The sequence below is a fragment of the Dreissena polymorpha genome, chromosome 9, assembly GCF_020536995.1.
Source record: "Dreissena polymorpha isolate Duluth1 chromosome 9, UMN_Dpol_1.0, whole genome shotgun sequence".
In the NCBI taxonomy this organism is placed as follows: Eukaryota; Metazoa; Mollusca; class Bivalvia; order Myida; family Dreissenidae; genus Dreissena; species Dreissena polymorpha.
The window spans coordinates 37,042,580-37,063,038 of NC_068363.1; the positions used below are offsets into that span (position 1 = coordinate 37,042,580).

General features: G+C 33.9%; 1 protein-coding gene across 2 annotated transcripts; it reads right to left on the minus strand.

Annotated features, from left to right (window-relative positions):
• Window positions 1–621: 621 nt before the first annotated feature.
• Window positions 622–15,212, minus strand: LOC127844735 (lysM and putative peptidoglycan-binding domain-containing protein 2-like). Of its 2 annotated transcripts, XM_052375186.1 has the most exons (4): window positions 15,016–15,212; window positions 9,661–10,022; window positions 5,733–5,866; window positions 697–842 (listed from the first exon to the last, which is right to left on the minus strand). In XM_052375186.1, the coding sequence occupies exons 1-3, from the start codon at window positions 15,178–15,180 to the stop codon at window positions 5,779–5,781; spliced, it is 615 nt and encodes a 204-aa protein (XP_052231146.1). In that variant the 5' UTR covers window positions 15,181–15,212; the 3' UTR covers window positions 697–842; window positions 5,733–5,778. The 2 variants fall into 2 exon arrangements, with proteins under 2 accessions (XP_052231145.1, XP_052231146.1); XM_052375185.1 differs by lacking the exon at window positions 5,733–5,866 and having other exon boundaries at window positions 622–842.
• Between the last annotated feature and the right edge of the window lie 5,247 nt (window positions 15,213–20,459).

Sequence of the window (20,459 nt, forward strand, 5' to 3'; positions counted from 1 at the left end):
CAAACTTGGCCAGGGTATTGTCAAGATAAAAATCTGAACAAGTTTCATCAAGCTTGAGTCATAAATGTTAACCCTAAAGAGGTTATCAAGAATTTTCTAAGATTTGACCTTGTGACCTAATTTTTTAAGCATGTGACAAAGATGCAAACATTGTTACCATACAGATTGAGTGATAAAGTTGGCCTCTCACGTGGTAAAAAGGATTTGACCTAGTGACCTAATTTTTTGACACGCATGGACCCATATTCAAACTTTTTTCCTATAAAATTCCACAATAAACATTTCTTGCCAAGTTTTATTAAGATTGAGTAATAAATATGGCCTCTAGACGGGTAACAAGGTTTTTCAAAGATTTGACCTTGTGACCTTGTTTAACGCATGTGACCAAGATTCAAACTCTTCCTCGATATTGTCAAGATAAACCTTAATAAAGATTTTTTTAAAGTGGCCTCTAGAGTGGTACCAATCAAAAAGTTGACAAGAAACACCAAACACTGGAAGCCGCAAGAAATAAGGTGATCATTATAGCTCATCATGAGCACTTTGTGAGCTAAATAAATTAATAATATAAACAAGGGTGGAATAATATGACAATTAAAAATTATTACTACAGTGTATCGTAAGGAATAGAGATCGGCTATCACAATTCAAACAAGCTATCGATGGCTTCTTCGGCCTTATTCACTGCAGACTGAACTTTCAATGATCTTGTGTTTGAACGTATGACAAGCACTGGGCTATCCGGATCCTCGACAGAAATGCGTCTTGGTGGGGTGCGGGTGGCTCGGGTGAAGTCTGAGTTTTTGCGCTGTGGGATCAGGGAGCTCAGGTTCTCATCATAGCTGCCAAAAGAAATAGGGCAACCGTTACCATGGTTACTTGAAGTACAAAAACTGTTGTAGGATAATTTTGGTTAGTTAACCCTTTACCACTCAGAAACACATGTTGACTTGTTCGTAATCCCTTAGAAATTAAAATGAAATTTAACACCTTTCTTACTCATTTCTATTTATAATTGCCCTTAATTCTAGTTTCAAAGGCTTCTTATCAAACTTAGATATACTGATGAGCAGCAAACAGCATAAAACTTAAACAGACTGCTAGTTACTTGCACGCTGTTTTGTTTTACTTGCACGCTGTTTGGTTTTACTTGCACGCTGTTTGGTTTTAATGCAGGTTGAATATAGCTATTTTTACTTTGCTTCTGAGAGTGAAAGGGTTAAAGGGAGCTGTTAACATTTTTCAACTACAGTCTTAACACTGTATTCATTTCTCTGTCAAACAATAATGTAAGTTTATAACACACCAACAAGAGGGCATAATACCCAGGTGCTTTCACCTGAGACCCAAAGAAACATACATGTACTATAAATTGATCTGATGTGATAACAGTGTTATAAATTTGACCTCTGACTTAGCTTATTTTACCTTTTATGCCACAGATAGATTCGATGTGGGCAGTGAAATTATTGGAACACATTTTCTGAACAAGTTTGAAAATCAGGCATAGAGGCAGGCTTAAAGTTGGTGGACTGTTTTAGACTAACCAAATTAAGTCTATAGTAGTCTGCATGGTTAACATAACTATTTTAATAATTGCTATACCAGTAAAACTGCATCACCTCCATGAAACTGGGTATTTTCTCTGCTCATTTTAAAACTCTAACAAGAAATTAATTATCATTGGAGCAAATTATGAGAGCAAGTTTCATGATGATACTATTTATAGGATAAAAAGCTGATAGTCTACATGCCCACTATGTTTCATTTCAGTCAAAAAAAAGAAAACAGCCAAACATCCTAGCAAAAAAAGTTTTAAACAAAATGGAATAGTTTTAAACTTAACATAGATATAAATAGAACAAAATGATCTTCTTTGCAAGTTTCATGATGATTTGAAAAAAAGCCCCTTATATATAGAAAGTTCACAAGCATTCTCTGGGATTTGACCAATTGACCTAGTTTGATCCCATGTGACAGAGTTTCCTATTTGGCCACGATATGATTGGCACATATATTATGAGCAAATTTCATACAGAATGGGAAATTAATGTGACCTCTACTATTTTTACAAGGTGTATGTTTATGACGTAAAACAGACAAAAGTGACCGTAAAAGCTAAAAACAACTTCTTATACTTGGATATCATCAACAGGCTCGAAACACTATACAATTAAATATTTAAATAAAATGTCTACAGTAATAAAATATACATTTTAATTCAAGAACATAGTTACATGTATCATGTTTTTGTTTCTTGTTAAATGCATTTCTGCTTATATTCTTTAACATGCACATTTACAAGTCGTTTACCGGTTGCAATAACAATTAGAATTTGTAACTGTACATGTAAACCATTGTGTTTTCGAGGCACAGTTTTAATGTTAGACATGTCCTACATGTACATACTAGTACATCTATTAAGCCTAGCTATGTATAAATATAACAAGCGTTCTGTGTTTATCTGCCTAACATTCTGTAGATCTTTTACAAAAGTCTTACACTCAACCCTCCAAATTACCTCCCCTGTTAAATTGACAACAAAACATATCAGCCACACTCTGGGAAAACAGGGCTTAATGCAGTCCACAAAGGCTAATCAGGGACAACACTTTCCATGTAAAACTGGGCTTAATGCAGTCCACAAAGGCTAATCAGGGACAACACTTTCCATGTAAAACAGGGCTTAATGCAGTCCACAAAGGCTAATCAGGGACAACACTTTCCATGTAAAACAGGGCTTAATGCAGTCCACAAAGGCTAATCAGGGACAACACTTTCCATGTAAAACTGGGCTTAATGCAGTCCACAAAGGCTAATCAGGGACAACACTTTCCATGTAAAACAGGGCTTAATGCAGTCCACAAAGGCTAATCAGGGACAACACTTTCCATGTAAAACAGGGCTTAATGCAGTCCACAAAGGCTAATCAGGGACAACACTTTCCATGTAAAACTGGGCTTAATGCAGTCCACAAAGGCTAATCAGGGACAACACTTTCCATGTAAAACTGGGCTTAATGCAGTCCACAAAGGCTAATCAGGGACAACAATTTCCATGTAAAACAGGGCTTAATGCAGTCCACATAGGCTAATCAGGGACAACACTTTCCATGTAAAACTGGGCTTAATGCAGTCCACAAAGGCTAATCAGGGACAACAATTTCCATGTAAATGTATTTGTTTGTTTAACCCTTTACCACTTAGATACGTATTTTGACACATGTGTGGTCCCTTAGAGAGTTAAATAAAATTAAAGACCTTTCTTACTATACCGGTATAAGAGTTTGAAAGGCTTCATTTCCAACCCTAAGTTACTGTTGAGCAGCAAACAGCATAAAACCTGAACACACTGCGAGTTACTTACAGGCTGTTCTGGTTTTATGCTGGTTGCAAAAGCCATTTTCACTTTGCTTCTAATGGGGGAAAGAGTTAAAGGAGATCTCTTCTAAAGGAAAATCCAGTTTACGTGGAAGGCTTAAACCCGGTTAAGCCTGTGCAGACTGTTCACACTAATCTGTGTAGACATTTTAAGCACATGCATCAAGACCCATTTAAGTCCCACAGCTCGGCTCATATACATAAACATAATTATGACCTTCATGGCAAAAAGGTAATATTATTGTTATTTTATGTTTATGATTTTAATACAATATAAATGGTTTTAACAGATTTTAAATGTAACAAGTACAATGTCCTTTAGTCTATTATGTGTTCTCATCACAATCCAACAGTCAAGAGTATGATCCTTTCACAGAAATGATGCAGCGTGTGACTACCGGTAAATACCTTTTGTACTTTTAAATGCAATGGGTAAAAACACATTGACTGAAAGCCACTGTTTTGCCCAAATTGGCCATATTTCTCTGAATAAATGACTTGGTTGAAAAGTTTGAAAATGTTCCATCAGAAATATCACATAAGGGAGTGAAAAGTTTATGCCAATCTTGTTCTTTTGTGGGTAAATTATATGTGCAAATAAAATTGCCCTGATTACCAGTATTCCGCTACGCACAAGTAAAACTTCACTTTCAAAAATTAGCCAAAACGTTTTAAAGCAATTACAATGATTATATTCCTTTATACTTGACAAACAAATTGTGTTCAATTATTGGTTATTTAATTAAAAATATGTACTGACTTTGAAAACCAGGAATTAAAAATGTATGAACTAATGGCTATTACTAGCAGTCAAAAATAATAATAATAATAATAATAATTAAAATGCAATGATCTTGCCCATGAAGACGTATTTTATTTTTCATACATCTTAAATGTGTAAGCATGATATAAAATACTGCAAAGCACAATCTGCTATTCATAATCACCATTACCAGGTAGAAGAGAGCAAAGTACACTGCAAACACATAATAAGAAGCATAAGACAGTTTACCCAATGGTTCCCATTCACAAATTGATCAAGGTGACAGCAGGTAACAGATTTGCACTGTTCTGTAATTAAGCTGGTAGGAGTAATGACTTGAAATTGAAAATAGGTATGTACTTATTGTATCTGGGGAATTAGTATAAATATTTACTGTAAGGCAATGGTATAGACTTCACAAACATGCATTCAGCAAAAAATGTGAACCATAAAACGTATGAAAACTCCATGCACAAAACACATGCATTTTTTGTTTGAAATTTTGCAAATAAAATACCAGATAAAAGAATATTAAAGAAAATACAAAATCAATACAGGAGGGCCATGATGACCTTAAAGAGCTAACATGAGTTCAATGTATGCCTTTTGTTGCAGATTTGACAGAGTTTTTTACCATGTGTGACCCATATTCATCAATTGCCAGTTTTTCTTAAATTTGACAAGGTTTCCTTTTTCGAATGCCTTTGACCCAGATTCATTCTGTTTCAAGATTTAGTAAAAAAAATGGGCTTTTAGAGTGGTTATCAGGAGGCAATTGTAGGATTCGTCCTAGTACCGTACATGTAACTTTGTTTTAGGACACAAGTGACCCAGATTTTTAGTTGGCATTGACATATATTCAATACAAACGTTCCATCAAGGCAAAGTAATTAATGTAGTCTCTAGAGTAGTAACAACCTATTTCAAAGATTTGAACAGAAGATTTAGTTTTGGATGTGAGTAACCGAAATTAAAACTTAGCCTAAATTTTGTAATGATAAACATTCTGACCAAGTTTTATCAAGATTGGGTAATATCTGGTGCTTCTAGATTGCTATTTTTTAAATAAGATTTGTCCTGGTAACCCAGTTTTTATATTCATGTAACCCAGATTCACTTGACCTTAATGTTGTCAAGATTAACATTCTTAGCAAGTTCCATTGAGATAGTGGCCTATAGAGTGGTAATAAGCGAAAAGTTGACAACACACCGCAAACTTGACAGCGAAATGTGCTGAATAGAGGGTGATAACAATACCTAACCTGTCAATTGCTTTAATAATTTTAAAAATATATTCTTTGAAAGGTAAGGGCAAATAAAAAGAATTTCTGAGATACATTTAACAAAACTATAATAGGTTATGAATGCAAATAGAGAAAATGTAACATTTGTCCAAGTTTTTTCTACAGGCACTATTCTGGCTGAATTTGGAATAAATAAACACTTCACCTACCAGAATGAATAAATCGGAATATACAATTACAGTTTTAAAAGTTGAAGAGAATCTAGCAATAACTTTACCATCACCAGTCCAAATATATAAGAAATGTAACAAAAAATATTAAATGGGAAAATATAAAATCCAATACCCTAATGGAGACAAAAATTAAGGTCAAAGGGTCAAGGCCATGGTAGTCAGCACTGGGTTTCCTTCTCCAGTATTTGATACGGAGAATCAAGGTCAAGGTCATACTGGATCTCAGCGGTCAGCACAGAGGCGAGTCTGTTGGAAAAAGCAAGTCTCCGAACAATATACTTGAAACTGAACTGAAGAACTGCTGTAGCCCCTATAGGCAAAATATGATGCAAAGCATCAATTGCATGTTAAAAGCACATCACAATGCAAGGCATTTTTACACTTAGAGACAACAGTTGCTGTGCTATGAGCAATGAATGTACACGTGACAAACCAAAAAACATTTCACTATCAGTTCATGTAATAGCTAGTTATGTGATAAGAATTAATAGGAGATAGTTGCTTAATTAGAACCTTAAGTTGCTTAATTAGAACCTAAGTATGTTTGTACCCAAAATTTAACATTTAAAGAATTCTCTCTGACATTAAAAAATGGCTTTGAGGTTAAATTGCATTTGTCCAAAGCTGTGCGTGTATATCAATAATGATGTACAGTAGTTAGGTATCTACAACATATATTCTATACTATTATATATTATTATTTTATTATAAAACAAGATGTGTTTGTGAAACACAAGGTCCCCCTATATGACGTTTGACCTTGAAGAATGACCTTGACCTTGACCCTTCACCACTCAAAATGTGCAGCTCCATGAGATACACATGCATTTCAAATATAAAATTGCTAGCTTCAATATTGCAGAAGTGACATTACATGAGCAATTTTGACCCATATATTTGACCTTAAAGGATGACCTTGACCTTGTCGACCTTTCACCACTCAAAATGTGCAGCTCCATGAGATACACATGCATGCCAAATATCAAGTTTCTATCTTCAATATTGCAAAAGTATTCATAAAATAAGCGATTTGGGCCATATATATTTGACCTCTGACCTTGAAGGATGACCTTGACCTTTCACCACTCAAAATGTGCAGCTCCATCAGATACACATGCATGCCAAATATCAAGTTGCTATCTTCAATATTGCAAAAGTATTTATAAAATGAGCGATTTTGGCCATATATATTTGACCTCTGACCTTGAAGGATGACCTTGACCTTGACCTTTCACCACTCAAAATGTGCAGCTTCATGAGATACACATGCATGCCAAATATGAAGTTGCTATCTTCAATATAGCAAAAGTAATTGCAAAATGTTAAAGTTGGCGCAAACCAACCAACAGACCAACCAACCAACAGACAGGGCAAAAACAATATGTCCGCCACTACTATATTGGGGGACATAAATATAAACAAAATATTGTTAATAAGTATATTAGTGATTTAATTTATGTCTCTTTTAATTTATAATACCATATACATGTACACAGATGACAAGAAACAACTTTAACTTCTTTATGTATACTGCTCATAAATAGATCCCGCAAAAAAAAACATGTAGGTCTAATGTAGGTAAGTGAGATTCTAACAATGAGCTAAAAATTAAGTTTGTTGTTGATTAAACATGCATTAATTAATCCCAAGACTTTTCCATGGTATAGTACAAACAAGTACATTTAACCAGTAAGAGTAACTTGAAGGCTGTTGTGGTTTTATGCTGTTTGCACATTATAGCCATTTTCACTTCGCTTCTGAATGGGTAAGGCTTAAACAAGCCATATTTGGCAGTGAAGACATATAGCAATAATGTCCTCATTTCTTATCTGCAGGTTTTATTTCAAAATACTGGATATTAAATAAAAAAAACTGGAAGTGCATCCTTAGTTGACTTTGTCTTGAATTAACGCTATAACACACACAGATAAATCCAGAACATTAAGCCAGATGAGAATGTAAATCTCATTATTGTAATTATCTTATTCTAGCTAACCCATATTAGGGTAGTGATTATTGACTTATTTCAAGCATGTGTCACATGTTTCACATATTGACAAAATTCAAGACCATGTGTAACATAAAACAAAGAAATTGAGTAAGATTGAAACAGCTAGAGGAAACTGCAAAGTTCTCGGAAAACCATTCTGTCCCATGTTTCAGTTTCATAATGGGTAACTGATACAAATGATATAAAAACTCTAGTATAAGAAATATCTGTTTTATTCTTAACAACTTTCTCTATCCAATATACTACTAATACAATAAGCGATCCCCCCCCCCCCCCATTTTTTTCTCAGTAATGAAACCAGCCCATTTGGGATAAATTAAATGTAGTGGAAAAAACTTGAAATTGGGAAAATACGCATAGTGAAGTCTTCAGATTTAATTGGGAAATTGGTGTATTTGATTGGTTGCTAAAAAATACTTTGAATTGAAAACTAAGTGTTGTCAAGTTGTCAAAATTATATTTACTTAAGTCCAAGCCATAGAGCTGCATTATAGGGAAATCATCTTAATGTTGCACTTTATTAATTTTAAGAAAAAAATAAATTTCTTTTTGGAAACCTTCAATTCGATTTTTTTCAGATAGCAATTGGGACATTTTTAGGTTTTTCCTTATTGTGAAAGCGCTATTCTCCAGTACTTTATTAAGAAGGCAAAAAATCGGTGACAATACATGTACATGTTAGTTTGACAAACAAGAATATCATTAATCTTTCAAGACAATTATACCTTACTTTTTTTTCAAAAAGTATATGGTTAAAAGATGAGACAGAACAGTTTTGCTAGACCTTAATTACAACTCTGAAGCATGAAAGATAAGTAATAATGACTACTTACAACACTGTGAGGCCAACCATTAAAATAAAAACAATCGTATTTGAATTATTGATGAGCATACAAATAAGAAAAAATATGCATGCAAACTCATTTTAGCTTTTAAAATGGATGCAAACAAAATCACCCAGACATTAAACATATGTCGAAAATAAGTATAATTATGCAAAAGAAACGTTTGCAGTCTAAAATTATTGTGTTGTTTTTTTACCAGTAGCCAGTCATATCATGGTGGTCATTTCACCCTTTACCACTCAGAAACCTATTTTGACGCATTTGTAGGCCCTTAGAAAGTTAAATTTAATGAAAGACCTTTCTTACTGTAGATTCAAGTATCAAAGGCTTCCTTTCCAACCCTGATACTGATGAGCAGCAAACAGCATAATGCCTGAACAGACTGCGGGTCACTCGCAGGCTGTTCTGGTTATATGCTGTTTGCAGATAGCGGATTATTAGCCATTTTCATTTTGCATCTGAGTGGGAAAGGGTTAACAAATTAATACTTTCCCTGGGTCAGCTGCTTAACCAGTACTCTATGCACCCACTTCTCTGCCTGTACATTTGTATCTTACAACTGCCCTACTTGATTCAAAGATACAGGGAAGAATTGTTCGATGTTGTAGAAAGAATTCCATACATTATGCCAGGAAAAGGGATCATAACTGCAAACCTTGGACTCTTAAGTCCAAAGCTTCTCCAACTCATCTAAACAGCCCCTAAAATTATGTGCTTAAACAGTAGAGAACAAAACCTTAAGCTTTTACAGTTTTCTTGTCACCAAATTGCTTCAAAATGTGTATGTGTATAGTCTTTACAATTCCACATTTCCCTAGTTACAATTTTGATTTATAATGATTACTATTTATTCATATTGTTTATTAAATTGATATTCAAAATTAATTATCTATTATCTTAAATGAATAGTCCAAAGGACATCAATTGATATTACCATTTCAATGCATGGATTTGGAAAGAAAACACAGATAATCTTAATACGAAAGTTTTCAAAATACATCAATAATGGTATGTTGTTCTCTGGTTTCGGTCACATAAACAACTTTCAGTTTACTTTACTTGTTATGATATAACTAACTAAAATAATGATATCATTAAATGCAGATATTCAGGACACAATTATGGTATGACCATATTGTTTTGAATGCTTATTTATTTTATTTATAAACAAAAAATATACAAACCCAGATTCCTTCTCCAATTTTTCCACTTTACTTTTTATCACAGCTATACTATTATCGTACTTTGAGAAGAAGTCCACACCTGTGATATTATTTTCACTGTTGGCTGCCTTACTTTCCGTTGCCACACATGAATTTTTATCAGAATGAGATTTGTCACGTGTAGGACTGCTCACATCAGTTCCGGTAGCACCACATGTAACGTTTTCACTGTTTGATCTTGGCCTTACCTCCTCGTATGAGAGGATCTGGCAATCATCAGTCACAAGATGATTATTTTCGTTTGTTATTGGAATAAATAAATGTTCTCTCAGAAATAAACTGTCGTTAGTCCAAAGTTTGTTGTCTCTTTTGATTTGTTCAACCTGTAATAAAATGTACAGTGTTAACCCTTCGCATGCTGGGAAATTTGTCGTCTGCTAAAATGTTGTCTGCTGAACTTCTAAAATTAGCATTTTCTTCGATTTTTTTTCAAAGAAAACTATCAGAATAACAAACAGTTTGGATCCTGATGAGACGCCACTTTTTGTGGCGTCTCATCTGGATCCAAACTGTTGCAAAGGCCTTCAAAATTCGGTTCCAGCACTGCAGAAAGAGTTAATAAGTTTATACAGTGTTTATATACTGTCCATAACAATCACACAACAACATGCCAGGTATGTAAACTAATGAACGTGTTTGTCAATAACAAGTATTGTATAACAATGGGAATCATGTAGGGATTCTTTTCTTTCTTTATTGGGCACAGAATGATGCTGACAAACAAGGACATACATTTGTATAGTATTTATCTTGAATAATAAGGCTAAAACAAAAATAGGCTTGTTCATTGTTATATGCCTGAACAAAATATGGTTCAGTATGAACAATTTTTATAACATTATTTTATAAACTAGGTCCGTCTTTGTTCATTTGAAATTTAATACACCTCTTTGAGTCAATGTGTGTTTGATATCCATTATGATTGTTTGTGCATGAATACCTTAATAATTATCTTTCTCTTAATATATCATATTATATTACTGATTAATTGGTGAAACACAACTCTACCAGTGGCTTAATACGTAAATGATTATGGTTTTTACACAAAAAACAAAAATAATGACTAGTTCTTCATGAATGCTCTGAGCTTTTAGAAGTACGTAATAATTATGTACAGCTCAGAGTTCTTCCTGTTAACCGATTTTTTAATGTCACAAAATTATGTCTCACGTACAGTTTAACAAACACAATACATGTACCTGTTATAACCAACATCAATGTGATTTGTGTAGAAATACTCGAAACAAAAAAACAAAAAACGAAAACCATTATCAAACCAAAAGCCGAAGTTTTGAATTGACGATTCGATCTATCTTACGGATGTTCCGGAGATAGTTGGTATATTTCGATGGGTTGATTAGACATGAGACCTATCTCGCCGAAGATTCCAGAGATAGTTGATAGTGTATTTAAAATTCAGAATACTCGGCTTGGTCAATTGCAAAAACATGGTATCGGGTCGTTTCGCCCTAATACCTGTTCGCCCTAGGTCACCCAAATCGTTTCGCCCTGGGTCGTTTCTTACAAGTGGATCGTTATGCCCTTGAACTTGAAGACAGAGGCAGAGATCGTCCACAAAATACACAAAGTCAAAAGAGAAAATCCAAACATTGTGGGACCGGTATATCGTCGCTGTCGTTCTCAAACCTCGTAGCTCCAAAATTTTCAAAATATATTTTTCGTCTTTTCCGAATATATGAAGTCTTGCGCGTGTTTTGTGCTATATCTCGTAGCTCTACGCCAATCAGAGCCCTTGAAAAAGCCACGTGACGAAATGTTGTAGAATGATTGTTGGATTTTTTCCCGGCGAAAAGTCGTAGCGACGCCATTTCACCTATAGGTACGTCGTTTCTTTTGGACAAATTTGACAAAAACTTTTTTATATTTTTTTTTATTTGCAACTACAAGGTTTCCTATCAGGACGAATTGTCGTACCTCATAAAAATGACAAAACTGTGGTGACAAAATATCATAGCTACCATGTCTGACTGTCAGTATGACTTATCAGTATGACTTACACGTCTACGGCTTATACCGTATTTTGCAGCTTCATTTGTTTGGTATTTTTACAGAATTTCAATTTCTAAAACATCGTTATAAAAAAATGAGACGTTTTTTTCTCTCTCCTGAAAAGTTGGCATTTTGTAGCTACATGTACGAGGTTTGAGAACAACAGCGACGATATGGGAAGCAAAATAACAGCATCACATTTTTTAAAGTCCGTCTCCAGACTGTATGGACCGTCAGACAACATGACACAGGCCGACTTAGTTGTCTGATTGCACCGGGGAGAGAAGGTTGTGGTTGGAAATACATGAATGAAGTTATGAACTACAAAATGAAGTGTTCATTTATTTTGACATTTAAAAGACATTAAAAGATCATAACAATTACCAAAAGTATTTTCACCAATTAATAAACCTATTATATATTATGGTTTGAATGTCTGATGTCAGGGCCCTTAATCTATCAAATCTGCGGCCGTATTTCGGCCGCAGTCCCCCACCTGAAAAGTATACTTGTTTCTCCTTTTGGGGGGAAAAATTTCCCTTGAATGTAAAAAAAAAATTATTTTTTTTTAATTAGATGTGTCTCATGATTATTATATCTCAATTCTATATCAATTTTATCTTGTCAAACATACTAAATTATGAAAAAAGAAATGAATATAGTGCAAACATGTACAAATGTAATAATGAGAGAGTAAGTAAAAAAATCACCCCAAAAGCAAAACGCTGCAAAAATCCCCCCTCATGAGGGTAGCGACCCGCTTCCCCTAAAATGGATTGAGGGCCCTGGATGTGTTACATGTATTTGTAATGTCTTCTGGCAAAGACCTAGAATAAATTCATTCTAGATCTTTGCTTCTGGTTGTTGTTAGTAACTCAATATAATCTTTTGCTTTAAAAATGTGCAGTGAATTGAGTATACTGTTAATATGGATTATCTTTTTTTGTATGTATCGGTGACTTGTTTACCCTAAACTATATAGAATATAAGTCTACATCTACATGGTACTGCAATAATATGATCGATTATTAGAAGCAGACGCGTTGTCAGAAAATAGTTGTTAAAAATATGTTAGGTGCAAATTACTAGGTACAGATTAAAAGATATCAGATAAAAGAAGCTACAAGGCTAAGATAAAAAGTTAAAAACAGATTAGAGTTAGAACTGGTGGAAAGGATGCAGCTGCCCAGTAAAGATACTTATACTGGGACTAACTTGTAAGGACACAGGCAGGCCATTCCACAGACGAATACTATGTGGGAAGAATGAATTTTAGTGATACTGTGTCCGTGAGTATGGTACCAGGTAGTTCAGATTTCTGGTGGGTGTCAGGTGTTGATGGTCAACCCACACAAGATTGTTTTGGATTTTGTACAGTTGTGTATAATAGGATGACATTACTGATGTTATGACGCTGTTCTAGAGTTTGCGATTTGAGATTAGTTAGCATTTGGGAAACACTACTGATGTAATTGTAGTCATTACAAGCCTGGCAGCTGATCTTTGGACTTGTTCAATTTTGTAGATGAGTTCAGGGCCCTCGTATTGCACTTTTTACTGCCGAATATCGCCGGCTTCCCCCATGGAAAAAGTATACTTTTTTCCCCTTTTTCAGCTAAAAATTCCCCCTCCAAAAAAAAATAAAATAATAATAATTTAAAAAAAATATACTTTTATACCTATGTTGCAAGTTGGTATAATGCTACTAACCTTTGATTAAATGCATATTTATGTAAATCACATTAAAATATAGCAATTTTAGGTGTTGAATGGTTGGTGAAAAGATCTAAAATTCCCCTTTTCGCCCAAAACGACGCGAAATTCCCCCTCGTGAGAGATGTGGGTGGCTTCCCCTGGTGGCAAGAGAGGGCCCTGGAGATACTTTTGCCAAGGATGCCAAACAGTGGAGCAGTATTCTAGCTGGTGCCTTACATAAGTTTTGTAGGCAGTCTCTTTAACCTTTTGATTTGAAGTTATGATATTTCTTTTAATGAATCTGAGTGAATTATTGGCCTGAGATGTTATATTGTTTATGTGATTGGTCCATGAAAGGTCTTTACTTATGGTGACACCTAAATATTTTGCAGCCTCTGTGGTTTTTAGTTCTATGCCATGAAGTTTGAAAGGAAAAAGGACAGGATGTTTTTTTATTCTAAGGATTTCACGTTTGTCGGGGTTAAATTTCATTGACCAATCGGATTCCCAGTTTTCAAGATTAAAGAGATCATTTTGGAGGGTTTGTGCATCTTGGGTGGATTTAACTGTTAAATAGACTATAGTATCATCTGCGAAAAGTCTAACCTTGCTCTTAACACTGTCAGGGAGGTCATTTATGCATGAGAGAAAAAGGCAAGGTCCGAGGACTGAGCCTTGGGGGACGCCAGATAAGACAGGGAGGTTGTCAAGAGTTATGACCCTCAACAGCAACCTGCTGGGTACCTTCCCTATAGAAATGACCTGATCCAGCCAATGGTCTTGGAGTTTATACCTACATGTAGTCTATGTCATTTCAGCAGAAGTTTGTGATGATCGACTTTTTCAAAGTCACATTGTTATGTGCAAAAGACACATTGTTATTTGTTATGTGCAAATTATATGGTAAAAAACAATGAAGAAAACAATACAGAAGATTGCCAGTTATGTGCTTATTCCCTTATCCCCCAAAACCCCTTGTTAAAGTTCAACAGAAGGTAATTAATTCAGCTTGTGAAAGCTTAAGATAAATCCGATTGAATCGCTGTATATATATAGAGACTAGGGCGAAACGACCCTGACATTAGGGCGAAACGACCCTGACATTAGGGCGTAACGACCCTGACATTAGGGCGAAACGACCCAGACATTAGGGCGAAATGACCCAGACATTAGGGCGAAACGACCCAAAGCAAATGGGTATTAGGGCGAAACGACTCATGTTCAAGCAGGTATTATAAGGGCGAAACAACCCAGATTCCAAAAACATATACATTTAAATAAACCCTTGACGTGTTTGAAACTTTGATTAATATCCAAATTATGCCAGCATACCATATCATGTTAGTTGTTTTGATTTGGGCATTATGAGTTTATTTAATAATTTACTATCTAATTGTGTTTATTTATGCCAGAAAATAGTTTATGTGGCTAATATTTCCAATTAAAGTACCGTCTGGATTACAGGCGGCATCTTTACATGAATAAACGTGTAATCAGTTGCAACTCCCATTGCAACTATACAAATGACATGATGATTGATGACAAATCATATGTAACGTCCACACTGACTCGGAGTCGTAGTATGGCATCTCTAACTTTATTTGAACTTACCGTCGTCCCATATTTAAGTGCGATGCCTTGTAGCGTATCAACTCTGGAAATGAAATGCTTTACATATTTCGAATGGTGCGGTTGTGGCTTTGTTGTAGATCCGTATTTATGCGTATTTCTTACTACTTCGCCGAACAGCTTTCGTTCGGAACTCACGTTCTCCATTTTGTACAAGTATCACGTGACAGTAATATATTAGTTCCGTGTTATAAAAAGCCTCAGGCAAAAGGTTACGTTACAGCTTCATTTACAAAATACTGAATGATCACTATTTAGATGATTTGGGTGTCGGAAAAGGAAACTTACAATTAATTCTGCGACTTTGAATGTTATAGAAAGTAATAATCGATAATTTACGAACAAGATTTCCTTTCCAAAATCCACAAATATAAATATTTTAATCATTATAAAATAAGAAAATCAAATTTATAGAAGACAAATCTTTAACAATATAAAGAAGTTATCATCGAAACTCCAGCTGCTGGAGCAGTATTGAATTCTTATTATAAACAATTAGTTGGTCCTTTATTTAAGGCAAGTGACCGATTGCCCAAAAAGTACAAAACAGCACAATACAAAACAACATAAACACATATAAGAATAAAGCTGGGGTCACCGCCTTGGAACGGTCAATGCAAAGCATTGGGGGTTTAAACCGGCTCAACCTCACACTTGGCCCAACAATATTCATGATACATTTACGTGTAAATAAAATTTAACCTCATAGCATTGTAACTCAAATTAAACAATAATAAAAGGGGATTAAAACGCATTTAATATAATTACCATTTAATTACTCAATAGCAGAAAAGATACCAGAGCAACAGAGTTACAACTTTTTGAGGAACGATGAAATGAAACTACGAACAAGTATCAACTACATTCCTTCTTTAAAGAAAAAGAATTTAGTATTTAGCGTCATGAAGTTAATATTTCAGATCATCATCGCGCTAATGCAGGAAGAAGCAGCAATAATTGGTGTAAAGGATCCATATTGCATAGCTTGTTTCTTTTATGTGACTGCAAAAAAAAATCAAACAAGAAACGCCTGTTAGAGAGAAAATATAATTAAAATTGAACGTTTAAAACTCAATGACCTATGCATGTAGACTAAAAAAGTTAAAGTATGTGGTATGAAGCATTATAAAAGCGATGACGTCACAAAAATCAATGTAGCCAGGAACAGAGAGAGAGTAGCATAAGACGTAATTGACAAGCGAAGACACGATGACGTGAACAAAATCCAGGGGCAGTACTGTAACATTAAAATAAAAATATTAAAGGGGTGGTACTGTAAAATTGAATAACCAATGAAACCAGCTACGGTGATTAAATATTTAAGAATCAAAGGTATAAAATGGTAATACCATTAATTATTCCACATTTTATGAGAAGAAAGATATAGTGAATCAAAAACTAACAAGCACATGTTTTTAAGTACGTTAACATCATATCCTTTTGATAAAAATGAGTTTATTAAATTGAAAACTTTAATATTAACATTTCCTTTAAGATATTTTAATTTGCGAACACGCTTCAAAACATCTCCATAAATGATGGGTGTGAAAGTCCATTAGTTAAATGCCATTTTAAAGAAACATTATATTTAGAAATTAAATCACCATCACCATACTTTGAGTGAATTTAAGCGAATTTATTTCTAAGGTTATGATACAGAAAACCTTGTTTTAGCAATTTCTTTGTTAATATGCGATTACGATCATAAAAATCTTTAATACATGAACATGCTCTGGCATAACGTACCAACTGCGAAATGTAAATACCATTGGATGGACCTTTAGGGATGTTGCCATCTAGGAACGCAAAATTCACAATTTCAAAGTTGAAGTCGTCCCGTTTGTCGTATAAACTAGTTTTGATCATATTATTATTAATAGTAAGATGTAAGTCTAAATACGCAGCGTCTGTATTGGATTTACACGATTTATTTAAGACTAGTTCATTCGGGTAGATTGTGTTAATATATTGTTAAAAGAATGGGTTATCTAAATTAAGTATGTCATCAATGTACCTGCTAGTAAGGTTAAAACATTGAATTAAATCTAGTTGTTTGTTTTAGATAATTCTAACATAAAATCGCTTTCATAACAATATAAAAAAAGATCAGCTATAAGTGGCGCACAATTAGTACCCATAGGGACGCCGATAATTTGTTGAAATATTTTACCATTAAATTCAACGAACAAGTTATCCAGAAGAAAAGTAAGTACTGCACAAAAGTCAAGACAAGTCCAAATGATGTAATTATATAATATCTGATTAGTAAACAAAAGCTGTTTTAGTGTTTCAAGCTAGATATGAACACTTCTCTCTAGCAAAAGTTTTTTCAAGCAAAGAAACAAGTTTGGATTTTATTAAAGCGTGAGAAAGCGTTGTATATAGTGTAAAAAAAATCATAAGTACTTACTTGTGACACCTTATATTTTTTTCTTTTCAATTTTATCAAGTACTTCTAAGGAGTTTTTATTGACCAAAATAGGTTAATATTACTATTTTCATAAACTTTATTACAATATTTAGCTATATGATATCTTATAGCACCCAATGCAGATGTAAGATACACTGATAATTTCTTGGTGGTACAAGACACTGAATTAGCGATAAAACGACTTTTATATGGAGTTTTATGTAATTTAGGTATCCAGTAAAGTGATGGCAATTTCGTGTCAGTAATATTGACTATTACATTTAATTTTTTGCATTCGGCAATATGGTCGGCAATAATTTCATTAGGTTGCTTATTGTAATAACAATATGATGTAGTTTGTGAAAGTTCTTGTGTAATAGTTTGAACATAAAACACTCGTCATATTATTATAACATTATTAGCAGCCTTATCTGCAGGAACTATGACGAATTTAGATTTTAAGTCTTCAAGCAATTTGCAGAGATTTAGTTTATTAAATTTAGGTGAATGTGGTAAGGCCAAATTTAAGGATTGGTATCATAAAATATATTTTATTCATGGCCATATTAAATATTTTTGTTTTCCATTCATTGAGTGCAGTAATTTCAGCATTTTTCCTTCCTGCACCATTTAGTGCAATAATCCTGTAAGGATGTCACGATTTTCTTAATGCAGTCATCAAAATCAACAAGAATAGGCAGTCTATACTTAGGGCCTCTGCGTAGTAAATTTCTAAGGTTTTTATTTTGAATGAAATTAAGGTCCCCAGTAATAACATGTCCAACTGGACCATATATACTATACATTTAGAACTAGAACAGTCACATCATGTAGGACAATTTCTTATTACATTAATATCTGTGGAAATAATATTATAATTAAAAACGCTACTTCTAACAGGTTTACTATATGTGTAGCAAATAAGTGGTGATTCAGTATTGCGGAAATAAGGGGGTATCAACCGGTGCACATTTTTATCATTGAATATTTTTGGAAGGTCAATTAAATCAAGACCTTTGTTACAAAACTCAATTTTTATACGATTTCTAGTTTTGTTATGTGCACTTTCAATAAAAGGTTTAAGATACTGTAAACGTATAGAAATTCGCCGGTATGAAATTTCGTGGTTTAATGAAAAACAACTCATTCGTTGACACGTAATTTCGTGGATTTCAAATTTTCGGGGAAGACTGACCGTCATAATAATTATACTTTTATTAAAACAACCAGAGTAATAACGAAGCATAATCTGCTAATCTGTGTTGACAGCAAGACTTGAGGTTAATGTGCACTGAAGCATGAGTGTTGCCGATAATTGTCGATAAGAGCGATAAAGCGGCGCACTTGTGGGTCCCAGCTCGCTAATTGCCATCGATGTTGCTTTGACAATATTTGCAATTCTCAGCGCAATCGGTCCCATAGTAGAAACACTTGAGTAATAAGGTGTCCAAAATACATGTGTGAAAACCGTTATGTCTCTTTTAAATTTAATTTGCGCATATTGACATATATGATAAATCTGCAAACTGTTAATTTTACGATGTCACGTAAAAGAAATTTGTTTTTCTTCACAATTGGTAATGCTATTTATTATATTTATTTACCATGATTAATAAAACATACATTAACGATGATGAATAAAAAAATAAACCTGATAGATATAGTAGTCAGTGAAAGATTCAATAATACAAGCACATTCATATAGTGGGTCAGATTGAAGTAAAATAAGTTTAGATTCCTTATCAATATGCGCCAACGAAGAAACAGAAAGAGAGCAAAGTGCACTTAGTAATTTATGTTTACCCTCATTTTGTAATAATGTGTAGCAGTCATTTAAAGAAAGCAGACGTTTAAATTTACGCCTTATGTTACCATTTGTCCTTATGCCATGTGAACGTTTATTTCTTAGACGTTTACTAAACAGAAAAAAAATGAATTAATTGATTTATTTTTAGAAAAAGTTCCAACATTTAAAATACTATTATTTAATCCAAGTGGGTAAGCTGTTTGCAAACGTTTAATCCATTCAAATTCCGACATGCACCTTGCTTTTAATTGGTACCGATTTGAAGTACTATTATCAAAAATAAGTTGCTCCACAGGTTGAATAGAAATATTTGTTACGCTATGACCCGTTTTATTAAAGTGCTGGTATGTAAAGTTGTACAATTTATTGTTATTTTTAATTAAATGAACATGTTCCCTAAAACGTGTTTTAAGTGATCTACCAGTCTGCCCAACGTATTGCGCACCACAACAGGGTACATTTCAAGTAACTACATACACTACATGCATAGAATTTCATGAGACATCGGATTTAATGTTAACTGAAAAATTGCGGTTATTAACAGATGAAAGAATAAAAGAGGACATATTTTAACACTTGCAACATAAACACTTCCTGGAGTTGCACTTATTTATAGTAGCATACCGATTACACGGAGCTTGATTACGCTGCGAACAAGAACTCTGCCGCAATGTATCTCCAATGTAAGATGTTCGAAGTAAACTTATTTTGACTTTAGGTTTAGAAAAAAGTAATTGTCTATAATTAAACTGCAAATGAATACTACGTGCAATCGGAATTCTCAATGGGGAGAGAACAACTTTAGATTTTTTTGTTAACAATTTGTTCATAGTTTTATAATTTGGCGAAACCACAAATCGTGTAGTTACATTAATAAACATTGCCAAGTATACATACATAAAAGAGTAAAAGACAGCTTGTCAGATAATGGTCTGTAAAAATTCAGTATAACCTGCAGAACTCTCAATTGATGAACATACAAGTTTACTTTATAAATACAGAGAATGTATGAGAATCTATGTATAAGAAAGGTCTTAAACAAGGTTTCTAAAAATAATAAAAATAACAATACCTCTACCAGCCTCTGAAGGCTGAAAATATAGCAACATCGAGGATGTGTACGGGAATACACGCTACTGCATCCACGCAGCACACATCAAACTGTTGTGCAATTAAATATAAAGAAGTGAAACTCCAGCTGCTGGAGCA

Coding starts and splice junctions, on each gene's coding strand:
- LOC127844735 (XM_052375185.1), bottom strand. CDS start 15,180: ATGGAGAACGTGAGTTCCGAACGAAAGCTGTTCGGCGAAGTAGTAAGA. Junction 10,023..15,015: donor CACTTAAATATGGGACGACG/GTAAGTTCAAAT, acceptor ATTTTATTACAG/GTTGAACAAATCAAAAGAGA. Junction 843..9,660: donor AAATTGGAGAAGGAATCTGG/GTTTGTATATTT, acceptor TTCTTTTGGCAG/CTATGATGAGAACCTGAGCT.